At 37.0% G+C, this 18,628-nt stretch overlaps 1 protein-coding gene across 1 annotated transcript in view; it reads left to right on the forward strand.

Moving 5' to 3' along the window:
* LOC149241486 (calcium-transporting ATPase 8, plasma membrane-type-like) overlaps window positions 1–18,628 on the forward strand; it is a 391,510-nt gene that overhangs the window by 356,872 nt on the left and 16,010 nt on the right. The window contains exons 30-35 of the mRNA XM_089370563.1: window positions 16,292–16,357; window positions 16,480–16,578; window positions 16,725–16,835; window positions 16,953–17,120; window positions 17,900–17,959; window positions 18,370–18,534. Of these exons, the coding sequence (XP_089226689.1) occupies window positions 16,292–16,357; window positions 16,480–16,578; window positions 16,725–16,835; window positions 16,953–17,120; window positions 17,900–17,959; window positions 18,370–18,534 (669 nt within the window). The remainder of the gene's footprint in view (window positions 1–16,291; window positions 16,358–16,479; window positions 16,579–16,724; window positions 16,836–16,952; window positions 17,121–17,899; window positions 17,960–18,369; window positions 18,535–18,628) is intronic.

Consider the following 18,628-nt stretch of genomic DNA (forward strand, 5'->3'; position numbering starts at 1 on the left):
CATCCCTCGAACCGATGACAGTGTGATCATGCATAACTTTATGCACCTGCGATATGGGTAGTCCACGCAAGTGATCAAAATCACCAAGTTTGAGTGTGACTGCTCTAGGCAGGAGAAACATAAATTCCACATCATACGGTGCTACAAGCTTGAAGAGAGCAAGGTAGGGAGGTAGTCACTCCACAACGTGAATGAGTTGCTCATTTAAGATAGGGAAATGGTGGAGGAATGTACATGTGTAGTGGGAATCTATAATGTATTGAGTTTGGAAGATGTCATGAAATGATGTGCCACAAGAGATGGGTCCACCTACTTCTATAGTTTCAAATACGAAATGAAGAGTGGGAATTGCAACTCATGTAGAATATGAATGAGCCTTGCCAAAACATTCAAGCATTGAATAGGAAGAGTACTGACATGACAAGATAGCTAGAGTAATTTTTTGTACACAAGTTTGATGAGCAAAGGAAAATATTCTGACAAGGTAAACAATTAGCATATATAGCAAGTCAAACTAGGCGTAAAGGAACTGAGGCACTGAGACACACAACAACAAATTTGACAGTCGTGTCTACCTCATAGGGATGGTGCATAGGAACATAATATTAGGCTAGAATTACGTCTTCAGGTTCAACGAGCACAATTCTGACATCTCAAAAAAACTTATTGCAGACATGGATAAGGAGTTTCTAATTTCCTTAAACACTTCAATGGACCAAAAGACCATCAGAAATTTGGGCAATGTGAACCACACTAGAATAATGTCAATTTTTATCATCTCAACATCAAACAAAGGCATTCAAGTCAAAGACCACAAAACACGTAGTTAAAAATTCCACACACCATGGCTTAAACTTAAGTAATATGTTTGCTCTTATACCATGTTAAAGACACACAAAATTGATAGGAAATATTAAATAAACCTTTTTTATTGTATTCTATTCTCAAGATGTACATATTAATACATTTGTTTGACCCTTGGTTTCATATTCCAAGAGGTCTCTTGGACTTATATAGTTGTTGGAATTCCTCCACAATAACCCTAACGAATTAGGTGTCCAAGAGAAAATGACTAAGTTTGTTTTTCAATTATATTTTCAACTTATATACTCATAGATTTACTCAAAGTCCAAGTGTAAGAACTTATTGGATGTAGAAGAAAATGCCACATCCAACAAGTACCTACCCACGCTACATACTTTTGATATACCGACAATGAGATAAAATAGAAATACATGAAATAGATGTGTTTAAATCAACATTAAAAGATCCAATGTGATTCAAGATGATAATGTCAACCACAAGGGTAAATATTTTATGTGGAAAATGAATAAAGCTACATTTTGTTATCATATTTCCAACTTATCTCCTCATAGATTTACTAAACTTTCAAGTGTAGGGACTCATTGGACACATAATAAAATGTTGCATCTAACAAGTACCCACTCTAGATATTTTTGATATACCGATAGTGAGATAAATTGGAAATATATGAAACATAAGTGTTTCTCATAATCAAATGTTGCATCCAATGAGTACTCACTCTAGATAGTTTTGATAGACCCACAATGAGATAAATTGGAAATAAATAAAACATATGTGTTTCTTATAATCAAATGCCACATCCAGCGAGCACCCACTCTAGATACGTTTGATAGACCCATAGTGAGATAAATTTTATATACATGAAACTTGTGTGTTTCTTGAAATAAATACATATATTTCATGTATTTTCATTTTATCTTACTAGATGTGTTATTTGATTATGCATCTAATGAGTGCCTACACTTGAAATTTTAGTAAATCTATAAGGAGGTAAATTTAGAATGTGTTTTAGAAAAAAATAGTTTGCTTTCTTTTCTTTTAAAAATTCATAACACTTATTTTATTATTTTAACTAGTTATCATGTTATCATTTCCCTTAGGAGACCCATGTAGAAATTCCCATTGTAGATCACCTAATAATGCAATATACTAAAGCAAAATGCTTGATCTACTTCTACAAACAATTATGTGGAAGCTTAATCGAATATGAGCAAGATCAATAGAACACATATAACTGATAAGGAGAAATCAATCACACATAACACATAAGAAATAACCCAGGGAAAGCCTCAGCCTAAAACCCCAACTTTGTATTATCATACAAGTGGAAATATGTTCAAGTTACAAAAAGAATCAACTCTCAAGCTATCCTGCTCTCTCTGCAATCAAACAATATAGCTCACAGACTAAATAGACACAGTATATGTCCTCCTCAAGCCCTCCAAGCCTCCTATTTCCTTGCGCAATTTTTCTTGGGGTCCAGAGCTTCCACATGTGTGAATTCCCACCTCACACTGCTCACTTGGCTCAGTAGTAACTGCGCAATCTTGAAGGAGATAATTCCTTCTGCATGGATGAGTTTCCTTTATAAGAAAAATCCTCCAACTAATAGTACAATGTCCCTTCCTCTGATCTCAACTGGGTCTCTGACTGAACTGACATGCATGAGTTATTTATGAGAGAATATTCAGTTATCTGGAGAGCAGCAGTTACATGCATGCAAGCATTAACTAACTAAACTCACAATTAATTCTACAAACTGTTAGAACTAATCTAACTGGACTTGACTCAGTTAACTGAGCCAGCTAATTACAACTCATCCTTATCTCTTTAACTGATGGATAAATTCCTCAATCAATGGAGAAACTGCTTCATGTCCTCACATAGACTTCATGTTTGATTTTCCACAACTAATTAACTCACGGTGAATTAATTAATTATTTTACAAACAGTTGCTAAGATCAAATTCGAATTTTACTTCTCAATTTTTGTCCAGGGACTGACTAAAATTGGAATCCATCCTGAAATGTTATTTATAGCAATGTTATTTTTAGCACTTCCATTTTTCATTCCTTGTTGCTATGTCCAACACTGGTACCCAAACTGCTATTTATAACAGTGTTATTTTTAGCACTTCTATTTTTAGCATTTCTTGTTGCTATTTTCAACAACCCATTTTAGAACCCAAATTTCCCTCGATGAATGAGCACCTTGACTAGAAAACTCAGATATAGCTTGGTAATAGTAAATTAATACCCTTATTGGGGTTCTGAAAAGGATAGACAAAGAAAGGAATGAAACATTTACCAAACTAAGAAAGGAAACAATAATTGATTTGCCCAACTACTTCAATGGGCCAATTTTGCTAACTTTGTAGAAGATTTAAAAATCCACAATCAATCTTTGTGCACCCAATAGTAACCAAGGGAGAAGAGCTTCAAGAATTGACAACAAATAGTTATGCATCACACAAAGAAAAATCCCTTATATATCATATATTCTCCAATAAAGATATGTTAATTAATCTCTAAGGGGAGGAAACTCCAAAAATCCAACAATCAGTACAAATGAGGAAGGTATAATCTTTATATAGAGTTTAGCTCAACTTTATTTACAATAAACAAATAATTTGTTATGTGAAAACCCCAAATCTAGCATATAGAGGAGTAAAGAATTATTTCATCCAATTAATTATTCAAAAATACATATATTAATGAAGTGATCAAGACCACATGTACAAGTCTCCAACAAACATATTCCCAAGAGAGTGGGACATCCCCATCAAACAAGGAAGAAGAGATGTAATTTCTAACCTCTAAAGGCCTCCAAGCAAATAGATCCACAACCAAAACCTCAAAGTAGTTAATGGAAACCTCACAAATCTCCTCTAAGGTGGATTTGTAGCATTCCAAGGTGAAACATCCCAAGAAGCAATGAATAGAAGCTTCCAAAAATGCACAACCTCTAATAGGTGCATAAAACATAGGCCATGTGTTATCAATAGTTAGGGAATTCTTCACAATGAACATATATCAATATTGATCTCCACAAATCACCAAAATGTTCAAGAAAAAGAGGTGGGGTGTTCCTCAATCAAGTGGTGACTTGAATTCATGTTGAAAAATTCCCCTTGATAGGTTTTAAAAGCATTATAATTATGTCGATTTTTTCTAGGATTTCTATCATGACTATATTTTGGAAATTCCATGGCCATTCTACATCAAATGACATTGGTCTAGTGGAAATCTAGGAACCTTATCAAAAGATAATTACTCCTAAAGCTAAGTCGACCTCAATATATGCAATGAACCCTAGATCTAAGGTTTGGAAGCTCCTAGATGTTTCCCAATATAGGATGTCCTCAACTATAAGTTTAAGAAACCTTCTTCAATATGGATTTCTTCGCAAAATAGGACATGAAACCATGAAAAACCTCCTCAATAGACTTGTGGCATCTCCCAAAGTGAGAAGTGTCATCAACAAGCATGATAAAATATGAAAAGTAACCTCCAAAGTGGATGTCATCCTCAAAGAAATAAATTTCATCTATGATATAATACTTCAACATATGGAATGTCAATAACACCAATCATCTCCATGAAAGCAAAAGATATCCCCCTTTAATCCAAAATATGCCTCAACATGTGTGTACAATAATCCTTAAAAAGGCATGTGTAGACCAATAATACACGATGAGTAGTGGATCCAAGTAAGAGTAGGTCAAAACAATATAATGAACCCATATTCCAAGTCATCAAGAGCCCCACCAAGTCATCAACAAGAAGGATGACCTCATCAAAACACTCATGAAGTGAATCTAATTTGCTTGTTGCTCCAAATTGTTTGGAATAATACTGGGGGGCGAGGGGGGTGAATCAGTATTATTAAATCAATAACTTTTCATATTTCATATTCAGATTTCTATACGTGACTTTACTGAAAGTAAAAGGTGTGTGTACGCAACTGTTCTTAAGACAATTAGCGTATATCCAGTGAACTTATGATTCAGTTAATTCATCATATGTTTGTCTTCATCCAGTGTATCAGTACTTTATTAAACATTACATAAACAATAACCATGTGATGTAATAACAAAATAAACCATAACACATAAGAAACACACATGAACACCAAGATTTAAGGTGGAAACCCAATGCGGGATAAAACCACCTACTGCTATTGTCTCTATCTTCTTTTAATATAACTAAAATATTGTTTACAATCTTGTACTGGTGCATACTCATACCAGTACACAAGCACCCACTTGCAAAAGGCTACAACCTTCTCTTGTTCTCCAACTTCTACTGGAAGGGAGCTACAACCCCCTAGCTCTTGTACTGGCTGATATGTTTACCAGTACGTAAGCGCCGACCTACAGAAGGCTACAACCTTCACTCGTTCTCCAACTGCTACTGGAAGGGAGCTATAACCCCTAGCTCTTGTACTGGCTGATATGTTTACCAGTACATAGGCGCCAGCCTCGAGAAGGCTACCACCTTCACTCTTCCTCCAGGGACCACGTTTCATAAATTTTCAGACTAGATACTCCTGGTACACATCAACACAATTTGTAGGCCATGTTTCATCAAATTTTCATACAGGACCCATCAGTAACATTGAAGCTCAAAATCAATCACCACAACTGTAATACAACCATAAAATACAACTACATCAACCAATCACTGAAACCGAATCATCAATCACTAAAACTCAATCATCAATCTCTGACATAACTGAAACCCAATCATCTTATTTCTGAATCAACTAATAATCAAACAATCACTGAAACCTCTGACATAACTGAATCACCCAATCATCAATTTCTAATACAACTGAATCAACCTTTCACTCAAAACTCAATCAACCAACACTTAATCAAAATTCAATTAACCAACTGGAACAGTCAAATCACTGTAACCAGTACATAGAACTGAACTTAGAACATTGTAGCAACAACCAGAATCAACTGCAACCTTAAAAACCATCTATCATAATGTATACACTACTTCAATGATGACAACGTGCATGTATACGCTAATTTTTGTGGCCCAACCTACGTATACCTCTAAAGATACTAAATCATCAAACTTCTAAAACAAAAACTATACTAACCAGAGACATTCTAAAGATCTATTGTCATATTACAGAGTTCTAAATAGATAGCAGCAAAGATCACCCTTCTTACTTAATCAATCAATGAGTCAGACTCAATCTCCTTATACAATCAGTTTTCCTTCAGATCTAATGAAGACATCATTGACAGACAGCAGTAAAACAACAACACTGATCAGATAGATCAGTCATTTCTGAAAAACAAGCCCTTCCTCTGCATACGCTACTTGGAAGTGCCAAATCTACGTGTATACGCGCCTTCAACGAGGCGAACCTACATATAGATCTACAAATAATGACTTATAAATTTACAGCTTTTCAAGACTTCAGAAATACCCAGATCATAGCATATAAAGGATAAAACATGTGTTAGTACTCAAATCTATCCTATCCATTCTCAGATCATACATGATAAGTCATTTTAGGTCTCATGATCCTAATCCACCATTAGTGCATAATTATTTCAGATCTATTAGATCTCATCCATCGTCAAGCACTTAGGTGCATACTTAGTTCAGATCAAGCAAATCATCAATAACCCATAACTTGCATATTTGCTTTTGATCTAACTCTTCATAAGATTTTCATTACTTTCACACCCTCACACTTTAGCCTTCACCTCCTTATATAGTTTTAGCTTTCTTAATACCTTGGATCAAAACCATAGTTATGCCGATGGTATTCTTTGACAAGATCAATATTCTTTGTCGCGCTCATTACTATGGACCAATACCATGGTAGGAACCCCTGGTATTGTTTAACCTTAATTTTCCATCCCATACACGCTTTTCCTTCTGTGAAACTGCATGCATACGTATACGCACCTTTTATTTTGCGTACCCACGTGTATACACTACTTGGACTAGGTTAAACAACGTATACAATTTAAAACATTATCTTTCCTCAATTTCTTGATTCTGATCTACAATCATTTGTCTCATCATCCTATTCTTATATGTCATTACTCTGTTACCTTTGAATTGACCTGTTACAATGTGAGTTGCCATCATACATCACTTCTAAACTGATTCCTCTGAACTACCCTACATTTTGTCACATTTATAAACACAATTGCCATGCATTCTATCACATCCTGTTTATACCTTTATCAAGTAATCCATTCATCAAATAGGTTATCATCAAGGACAACTCATCAGGTAGGTTGTTATCAAGGACAACTCATCAGGTAGGTTGCTATCAAGGACAACACCTAATTTATAATACCAACAATTTCCCGTATCAAGCTTCTGATTTTGATCCGTAAGCCTTTGACCATCATTATGTTCTATCATTCTGTCACTTCTGATCTAACCTGTAGATTTATCTAGTTACCATATACTTGTTCTGTTACAAGTGAGTTGCCATCAAGGATAACACATGCATCATAATGCCAACACAAATGTGGCCTAGGAAGGGGAATGCTCAAGGTGATTGCATGCTCTATGCTACAAGTAACTCATCCACATGTGGACATCATCCACCAGAGCTAAGGCATTGGAGAAAAGGAACCCTAATCATGTCCATTTTAATCCATCTAAGTAAGAAACCATGTGTAAGAAAACAAGTGCATGCCAAGCACACTATGCCACAACAACACCAACCAAATGATCAAACCAATGTAATGTCCACTTAGCCCAAAAGTGATAGGGTATTCCACCAAGGGTTCGATACCTCATATATGATCATTTAGAAAGGGGTTTAGGGTTATAAAGTGTAATGTTATCTCTCTATGATAAGCAAGTATACTAAACAAAATACCATCAAATGCTATAGCAAATCATTATATATGTCATCAACAATCCAAGGAACCAAGTGAACACCTCAACCATCCATATCTCTTTGTGATGAAAATCATAAGGGGAGAGAAAAAGAATTGGCTAGTATAGGTCTCATGTAAAATGAGGGGTAATGATGTGCATGTCACATTATAAGAATCCTCAGTAGGAATCAACTATTGATCTCTTAGATACCAAATTCATCCAATCATAAAAATAGAAACTCATGTTCTATATTACCCAATTCTTCAATGTCCTAATGTCCTCGTCATATAAATCTCACCACCATACCTAATGTCCTCATCATATAAATCTAACCACCATAAGTCCTTTCCAAGCTAAGATCATAGAAAAGTGCATTTCCACATTAGCTATGGAGGATCTTGAAATTTTCAGGATTATATTGTATGGGAAGCAATATCAAAACCTCTTCTAAGGCCACCCCAATGCCAAGTAAGCATGTTACCTCCGAGATCCATATGTTGAAAATAGCAACAAGAAATGTGAAAAATAGAAGTGCTAAAAATAGCATTGCTATAAATAGCATTTCGGGATACCTTCCAATTTTAGTTAGTCCTTGAACTAAAATTGAGAAGTAAAATTCGAATTTGATCTTAGCACTTGTTTGTAAAATAATTAATTAACTCATCTTGAGTTAATTAGTTGTAGAAAATCAAACATGAAGTCTATGTGAAGACATGCAACAGTTTCTCCATTGATTGAGGAAGTTATCCCTTGATTAAAGGAGATCAGGATGAGTTGTACTTTGAGTTGTAATTAGTTAGGTCAATTATCTTAGTTAAGTCCAGTTAGATTAGTTCAAATAGTTTGTTGAACTAATTGTGGGTTCAGTTAGTTAATGCATGCATGCATGTAACTGTTGCACTTCAGATAACCGAATATTCTCTCATAAATAACTCATGCGTGTCAGTTCAGTCAGAGACCCAGTTGAGATCAGGTGATGGGACAGTGTACTATCAGTTGTAGGAATATTCCTTGGAGGATATCTCTTACATGCAGAAGGAATTCATTCCTTGGGGTTTGCGTAGTTACTTTTGAGTTTGATGGTTGTGTGATGAGGCCAATTCACACAGGTGGCAGCATTGGACCCCAAGAGAAACTGCTCAAGGAAATATGAGGCTTGGAGGGCTAGAGGAAGGCATATGTTGTGTCTATTCAATTTGTGAGTTGTATTGTTCAATTGTGCTAAGAGTTGGATGGCTTGTGAGCTGAAGCTTTGTGTAATCCGGAAATATTTCCACTTGTATGATATCACAGAGATCAAGGTTTTAGGTTGAGGCTTTTCCCAGAGTATTCTTCGGTGTTCATGTGTGATTGCTTTCTCATTCTCAGTTATATGTGTTCTACTGATCTTGCTCATATTCGATTAAGCTTTCGCAAAGTTTGTTGTAGAAGTAGATCTTGTATTTTGCTTTAGTATATTGCATAATCTGTTGATCTATAGTGGGAAATTATACATGGTATTGGAGCAAAGGTGATCAAAGGAGAGAAAAGTATACAAGAAGGGAGAATTTTGAAGTTTGAGGTTCCTGAATATAGAAATCGAGTTCTTATCACATCTCAATTTCACCAATGGCATTCAACGGTTTAAGACTCGAGTATTCCCTTGATGGCAGCTCAAATTATATAGCCTAGAAGGATCGCATGGAAGCAGTATTATAGGATAATGGTCTAAAGGACATCATTGATCAAGAAGTCCCCAAGCTCGCAACGGCTAATGCTACAGAATTGGTGGAATGGAAGAAATGTGTGGCTAGAGCAAGGAGAATCTTTTGGAGGGAGTTCGAGACCACATAGTTTCGAGTCTCCGTGGGAAGGAGACACTGTTTTCAATGTGGAAAACATTGAAAGATCTATATCAAAACAACAATGATCAGAGGAAGCTGGCGCTGAAAGACAAGCTTTGGAAAATCAAGTGTGAAAAGGGTGACATGATCTCTACGTATCTAAACAAGCTCACCACCTGCAGGGATGAGCTTGGAAGCGTAGGGATCATGACAGTTGATGATGACATGGTGAGTCTTACACTCCTCGGTCTTCCTAAGAGCTGGCATAGCTACCAAGACTTGGTAAATGGAAGAGAAAAATTTCCAGATTGGGAACGACTTTGGTCGGATCTGATGCAGGAGGAGATAAGAAGAAGCACCAGAGATGGTTCTTCATCCAAGGAGGATGAAGAAAATTGCGCCTTAGCGAGTAAGGCGAAGAAAGGAAAGGAGAAGGATTCTCATCCCAAATTGAGTTCTTCCCATGGTGGGAAGAAGTTTGACAAATCGAAAGTGCAATGCTTTCATTGTCATGAGGTGGGCCATTTTGCTACAAATTGTCCACTGAAGAAATCCAAGATGGGATCCAAGGAAGGATATGAAGGTGAGGCATTGGCCTCACAGTTTGAGTTGGATTTCACCCTCTTCGCATGCATGGTTTCATCCATGGTGGGGTGTGGTTGATTTCTTGACAGTGGAGCTTCATTCCACATGATCGGCGATAAGAGTTTGTTCAGTACCTTGGAGGAGAAATATCTCCAGATACTCATAGTGATGGGTAATGATGAAAAGTATAGTGTCTCAGGAGTAGGCACAGTTTTTTTTCAGAGGGAGCATGGAGCTCACATTACCTTGACGGATGTGAAGTATGTGCCAGGACTGAGGAAAAACTTGGTATCGATCACAATGCTCGAAGACAAAGGCTATGATGTAGTCTTCAGTAAGGGAAAGGTTTTCCCTAGACATATCACCATGAGACAGGTGAAGCAGATCGGTTAACGAGTCAAGAACCTGTATTCTCTTGAGGTTCAAGATGCATGCAAAACCTTGAGGAGCAAGGCAACTATTGGAGACTTGGTGGTTGAGAGGGAGAGTACATTACCTCTCAACATGCAACGCTAGTATAAGTCTCAGACAATTGTGGAGGAGCCACAATTGGTGAAGCAGCTTCAGGAGGTTATGGAGCAGCCATAACTGGAGAAGCAGAGAGGATTTGGGAGTGGAGACATCCACTCATGTTGAGTCTTCTAGAGATGGGTGGAAAATCTCAAGGGAAGCTGACAGGTTGATGCTGAATGCACGGGAGAATGTGGGATAGCCATCTTCTCAGCGAAGATAGAGGAGGTCGCCTGAGCAGTACACTAGTTACATGGCCCTGGTTGGGGAGTGTGTAGATTCCAAGCCTTCTTCATTCAAGGAGGCAGTGCAGCAACCAGTTTGGGTTGATGCAATGGTGGAGGAGTACGACTCCATCGTTTAGAACTGTGTTTGGGATGTTGCCCCAAGACCTTAGGACAAGTCAGTGGTGAGTTCCAGATGGATGTACAAGGTAAAGCAGGTAGTTGATGGCAGCGTTGAGAAACATAAGGCAAGGTTTGTTGCCTGGGGTTTCTCATAGGTCGAGGGGATCGACTATGATGAGACCTTTGCTCCTGTAGCAAGGTACTCATCTATCAGATCAATGTTGGCACTATCAGCTCATATGGGTTGGAAGATCCATCAGATGGATGTGAAGACAAGGTTCCTCAATGGGAAGATTGAGAAGGAGGTGTACATTAAGCATTCAGAAGGTTTCGAGACCTTCGATCATGAGTCTCATGTGTGCCGACTCAAGAGGGCTCTGTATGGGCTGAAGCAAGCACCCCGTGCTTGGTACACCAAGATCAACAGCTATTTCACCGGGTTGGGCTTCACCAAGAGTGAAGCAGATGTGAACCTTTACCACATCATGGTAGAAGGTAAGCCACTGATCGTTGTTCTTTATGTCGATGATCTGATTTTGAAAGGTGATGATCAGCTGATCCAGTCTTGCAAGGAGGACCTTGCAAGAGAGTTCGAGATGAAAGACATGGATCTTATGCACTACTTTCTAGGCATGGAAGTGTGGCAGAGACATGGAGAAGTTTTTGTGTCTCAAAGCAAGTATGCCAATGATATCCTCAGGCGGTTCCATATGGAGAAGTGCAAACCCATGCATACTCCTCTAGTTGCGAACTGGAGGAAGGAGGATGCTACTTTAGGTAAGTTAGTAGTTTCTATTATTTATCAACAGCTGGTGGGTTCACATATGTATCTGGTGAACACACGACCCGACTTATGCTTTTCGGTGAACCAGCTAAGTCAAGCTATGGTTCAGCCTACCAAGCTATTTTGGAAGGCAGCGAAGCATGTGTTGAGATACCTCAGAGGCACATCTCAGTTTGGATTATGGTACAGATGGACAGAGGGAGTGAAACTCCAAGGCTTCACAGATGCGGATTGGGCAGGGAGTCCATCAGACTGGAAGAGCACTTCTGTAGGAATCTTCAACCTTGGTTCAACTGCATTTTCCTGGTACAGTAGGAAACAGAGATCAGTTGCACTTAGCTCAGCAGAGGTTGAATACATGGCTGCTAGTTAGGCTGCATGTGAGGCCATTTGGATGCGGAAGATTCTAGTGGGATTGTTTCGTCAGAGGATGGGTCTTATAGTGATCTACTGTGACAATCAGAGTTGTATCAAACTCTCTGAGAATCCAGTTTTTCATGACAAGTCCAAGCACATTGATATCCGGTATCACCATCTTCGAGACTGTGTGGTCAAGAGGATCATGTTGTTGCTGTATGTTTCGACCGAGGAACAAGATGCAGATATTTTTACGAAGGCATTGTCAAATTGCAAGTTCGAGTTCCACAGAGACAGGATTGGGGTTACTAATAATCCATTTCTTGTTGAGAGGGAGTGTTGAAAATAGCAACAAGAAATGCTAAAAATAACACTGCTATAAATAGCATTTCGGGATACCTTCCAATTTTAGTTAGTCCCTTAACTAAAATTGAGAAGTAAAATTTGAATTTGATGTTAGCAACTGTTTGTAAAATAATTAATTAATTCATCTTGAGTTAATTAGTTGTAGAAAATCAAACATGAAGTCTATGTGAAGACATGCAACAGTTTCTCCATTGATTGAGGAAGTTATCCCTTGATTAAAGGAGATCAGGATGAGTTGTACTTTGAGTTGTAATTAGTTAGCTCAGTTATTTGAGTTAAGTCCAGTTAGATTAGTTCAAATAGTTTGTTGAACTAATTGTGAGTTCAGTTAGTTAATGCATGCAAACATGTAACTGTTGCACTTCAGATAACTGAATATTCTCTCATAAATAACTCATGCATGTCAGTTCAGTCAGAGACCCAGTTGAGATCAGGTGATGGGACAGTGTACTATCAGTTGCAGGAATATTCCTTGGAGAATATCTCTTGCATGCAGAAGGAATTCATTCCTTGGAGATTGCACAGTTACTTTTGAGTTTGATGGTTGTGTGATGAGGCCAATTCACACAGGTGGCAGCATTGGACCCCAAGAGAAACTACACAAGGAAATAAGAGGCTTGGAGGGCTGGAGGAAGGCATATGTTGTGTCTATTCAGTCTGTGAGTTGTATTGTTTGGTTGTGATGAGAGTTGGATGGCTTGTGAGCTAAAGCTTTGTGTAATCCGGACATATTTCCACTTGTATGATATTACAAAGATCGGGGTTTTAGGCTGAGGCTTTCCCCAGAGTATTCTTCTGTGTTCATGTGTGATTGCTTTCTCATTCTCAGTTATATGTGTTCTATTGATCTTGCTCATATTCAATTAAGATTCCGCAAAGTTTGTTGTAGAAGTAGATCTTGTATCTTTCTTTAGTACATTGCATAATCTGTTGATCTACAGTGGGAATTTATACACCATACTCAAAGTTATTCAAGTCCTAGAACAAAGTGTAACTCTAGAGGCACTTATGAAGGTTTCCTACTACCATCACAACAACTTTTCCTCACTTTGGGATGCCTCTTCTCTAATGCAAGAGGGGAAATCTTAGAAAAATGTTTATGATATTCTTTGCAATTTAAAACTGATGCCTATCTAATAGGTGATGGAGTTAGGATTTGCAATCAAGTGGGTTCAAACGTGTATGAAATAAGTTGTACATAAAGTGTTATAATTCTAACCAACCACATGGATTTGCTTCGATATGCAAAAATTTAAAGGAAATTATTTGCAAAGATGCTTCTCAAAATTAGTATAAAACTAGTCAAAGTAATATTGTGCAACAATGAATAATTAAAGGACAACTACATCTGAAACTAAAAACTAAGTAAAAAAAGGTAGAAATAATTTTTTATAAAACAAAAAACTAACAATATATCATTCTTCAATTTTATTTCACCACAAGGTCAAGATAACCACAACATGCCATGATTTATTTTCTTGTGTAACATCTCTTCTACCAAAATTATTCTAATAAATTTTTACCTATAAATTCCAACCACTAAATTAACCCAAAAAAAGTAAATGAAAAGTGCATAACCACACATTACAATTCCTCCCAAATAATTCCCACACTACCAACCACACATCTAACAAATGAATACCGTCACTATTTATAAATTTTTCCAACCCAAATTAAGACTTCATCAGTGTGGTCTCCTCCTACCTAGGGTTCACCATGTATGGATTTGTTATGCACTTTAGAGTCTCCTTTAACCCTACATGAGCACTTGGAGAGCACTCATGATTGCAGGTGATGTTAAATTTAGACTTCATTTAACTTATAGATACATGAGCACTTGGGGAGCACTCATGATTGCAGGTGATGTTAAATTTAGACTTCATTTAACTTATAGATCCAAGTTTGACTTGGATATCTTTCTTCTTTGCATAGATTCACTCACCACATGCCATCTTCATATTTCTTTGAAGCATATTAACATTTTATCTAGGAGCTCATGATACTTCCTCAAACAAATGACTCTCATCTAAATATATAGAACATGAACCAAAAGTCTCCTCCTACCTAGGTTGCACCCACGTGTGGATTCGTTATGCACTTTAGAGCCTTCTTTAACCCTACATGAGCACTTGGAGAGCACTCATGATTGTAAGTGATTGTTAAATTTGGGGTTTATTTAGCCTTGTTATGCACTTTAGAACCTTCTTTAACCCTACATGAGCACTTGAAGAGCACTCATGATTGTAAGTGATTGTTAAATTTAGGTTTTATTTAACCTATAAGTCCAAGTTTGACTTGGGATCTCTTTCTTCTTTGCATAGATTCACTCACCACATGTCACCACATGTCATCTTCATATTTCTTTGGAATATATTAACATTTTATCTAAGAGCTTTTGATGCTTCCTCACACAAATGACTCTCGTCGAAATATATAGAACATGCCTGGAACCAAAAGTCTCCTCCTACCTAGGTTGCACCCATGTATGGATTTGTTATGCACTTTGCAGCTTCTTTAACCCTACATGAGCACTTGGAGAGCACTCGTGATTGCAGGTGATTGTTAAATTTGGGCTTTATTTAGATTATAGGTCCAAGTTTGACTTGGGATCTCTTTCTTCTTTGCATAGATTCACTCACCACATACCATCTTCATATTTCTTTGGAGTATATTAACATTTTATCTAGGAGCTCATGATGCTTCTTCAAACAAATGACTCTCGTCTAAAAATATAGAACATGCCTGGAACCAAATGTCCTTGCCCGTAAAACATGCCTCATAATATGCTTGCCCGTAAAACATGCCTCCAAAAATGTGGACTACCCTTTAGATAATGTGAAATTACCCATCAGGTCAATCTATCATCCTTAATCTATCATCCTTTTTATTTCCATTTTACACAGAATTCACCTCTTGTATGGGGGTAGATTCATGATCAAGCAGTGATAATGCTCCCTTGAAGTGGAATAAGTGATCTCTGTGACAAGCTATTAACTCTGGTTTTTATTCCGAGTCAGTTATTTATAATAGAAGGTTGGTGACAAGCTATTAACTCTGGTTTGTATTCCGAGTGTTTCATCTGATTCATATTTACCTTAGTAATTACGTAAACACATTCCATGTTGTCTGCTGAAAGAATTTAGGTGAGAGGCTGCTAAAATTCTTATTAGAATCATTTTCCATGGTATACATTTTTTACCCTTTTTGAATGGCTGGCATTGGCAATTCGTCTCATTACACAACCCGCCAAAGGATAAGTCCAGCAACTTAAGATTCCAACTTCCCACAAGAACTCACTGTTAGAAGCAGATACTGTCATCTTTGTCAAAGTGACCATCTAGTACGAAATTGCAAATATGTCTGATTTCTCCGGACATTTTCCAATTTTTTCCTGAATTTTGCAGGTTGCCGATAGTTCCGGGTTAAGTCCAATTTATAATTGCTGATATTTCTCGATATTTTCGCTGAGATTGAAATCTCTTTCCAGACCCCTGCCAATATATTCCCGGAAGCAATATCTACAAATTCCTAACTACACCAGAAATACCCCATAAATGTGTTAGTGGATGTGTAAAAACAGATAATAAAAAATGAGCGTGCTACCTGAATTAAACATTGTCTTTTCAATCAAAAAAGCAGGGTTGTATTTCAAGGCATGAGATCTGATTGTTTTTCACATTCCTTGTGTGGTTAATAGTTACAAATTTGTAATACAATTTGTGTTAGTAACTGCTGAGCAATTTCACACGTGTGATCTTCCATTGATGTCTTAACCACTTTTACATATGCTATTTACCACTGATATGATTGTATCTACTTTAGGGTGGTGGAGAGAGAGAAGTGACAGGATCACCAACAGAGAAGGCTATTCTTTCTTGGGCATTAAAGGTATTATGTGCACCTATGTCTTCTCTATGTGTATAGCTGACTACTCAATCGCTATATTTTCTCCGTTCACATACATAACAGCCAACAATTCATTTGTGATCATAATTGTGATGTTTTCTTAGCTTGGAATGAATTTTGATAACGAAAGATCCAAATCCTCCATCTTACATGTTTCTACTTTCAACTCGGAGAAGAAACGTGGAGGTGTTGCTTTGAAGAAGGTAACAGGTGTATTCATGGATTTACATATCTTGTTCTCTGTGCAATATAATATCATCTTTCTGTATTCAACTTTCAAGTAGTTATTCTCTCTGACTATTTATATTGATTTTTAATTTTTTGTTTTTATTTTAATGCATAATTGCAGTCTGAAACTGAAGTGCATATTCACTGGAAAGGAGCTGCAGAGATAATACTAGGTCTCTGCAGTATGTGGATTGACAGTTCTGGCTCTGTGAGAAAAATGACTCTTAAAGAGGTTTGGTGTGTCTCCTAGATGTCAATTTGTGGAGTGAAAAATCCAATACCAATATGGTCGTTTAATTTGTTCAATTTCATGGTCAACCTGAGTTTATAATAGCTTGCTTTATTGCAGGTAGATGAGAATAAGAAAATCATTAAGGGGATGGCTGCAGAGGCATTGCGGTGCATTGCTTTTGCTTACAGGACATATGATCTTGATAGTGTGCCTGATGAAGAGCAACGCCCATCATGGAATATTCCTGAAGAAAATCTTACCCTCTTGGCGATAGTTGGGATAAAGGTAAAACGTTTTGAGGTCATGACCATTGATCCATAAAATTACATGGATCTTGTTAATTTATTACAACATTTTTGTATATAACTACTACTTATTGTTCCCATTAAAATGAGAACAGCTAAAATACATGACTATAGACGTAGGGGATTGCTTAATATTTTATGTTCCTGACTCATAGTACAGGCCTTTTATGATAGGATACTTTGGAAACTGGATGTGTAGGAAACTTTACTAATAGTAAAGATTTCTACTACCAGTGTGGGAAGTTTTGCGATTAATGAACTGTTTATCGTATCTGTATAACACAAATGCTGAGGTCTATTGTAGATGTTTTTCATGGGATATCTCTAAGAATATAAATTATAACGGTAAACAGTTATAAAAAGTTGTGGAAAAAGTTGGGAAATTTTGTGGTTTCTTCTGCAGGTTCCTATAAGTTTATTACAATGCCCAAACTGTATTCACATAACTATGTACCAGTGGCTGGTTTTTCCATTGAAACTTATGTTTGGCTATGAGTTCATCACCCGCCCAAACTGAATTTTCAGGGAAATATGTAGCAGCTATATGTTTATATTGAATTTATAATAATAAGATCTTTTCAATATAGTATAAACTTGTTAATAGAAAATGTCTTTTGAATGTTAAAGATGGTCCGTGCAATCTTTATGTCAATAACTTCTTGCTGCTACTGAGCATGCCTCCTTACCCATGAATTTTCCCTCGTTATTCTTTTCACCTTTGTTTATGTCCAACATGACAGAAGATGTTTAACTGTGCAGGATCCGTGCAGACCTAATGTAAGAGAAGCTGTGAAAATGTGTCAAAGGGCTGGTGTGAAGGTAATGATTGAAGATACTACCATGTGTGCTTGAATGTGTAGTGTTCTTGGAACAGTTATTGCTTAAAGTGCATTTATATTGTACTAAATTGGCATGTTTTTTTTGTATTCACCAAGCAAATAATTAATCTCTACACTACCAATAAAATATTGGTCTCGTTCAGTAAAATTACCACAAATATGAGTTCATGGTATTAACTATATAGGGGTTCATGATAGAAGATGGTTTGCAGCTGATCGTGTAGATTCTGTGACATCAAATGCACAACAAAAGTTCATATATCATTTCATCTTTTCAACTGCCTGTTATTTATGAGTTTCAAGAAACATGCTTGCTTGAAATGTTTTGCATGGCTTATTTGACTTGTTCAACCTTAATTTTGTGGTCTTCTTATTGATTACTTTTTATAGGTTCGCATGGTGACTGGTGATAACATTGACACAGCAAAAGCTATAGCTGTTGAATGTGGCATACTCCAGGTAGGACAGCTTACAGAAGCGCCAACTATTATTGAAGGCAGGGTTTTTCGCAGCTACACCGAAGAACAGAGAGTGGAAATTGTGGAAAAAATCTGTGTGAGTATGCCTGTACCAATCCTGCCCCCAAAAGACGTGCACAAGGGTAAAAATGGAAAAAGGTATGCATACAAAAGAATCTTGTAAAAGAAAA

Source organism: Pinus tabuliformis, chromosome 8 (assembly GCF_031772625.1).
Source record: "Pinus tabuliformis cultivar Carrire ecotype Pingquan chromosome 8, CPIR1, whole genome shotgun sequence".
Lineage (NCBI taxonomy): Eukaryota > Viridiplantae > Streptophyta > Pinopsida > Pinales > Pinaceae > Pinus > Pinus tabuliformis.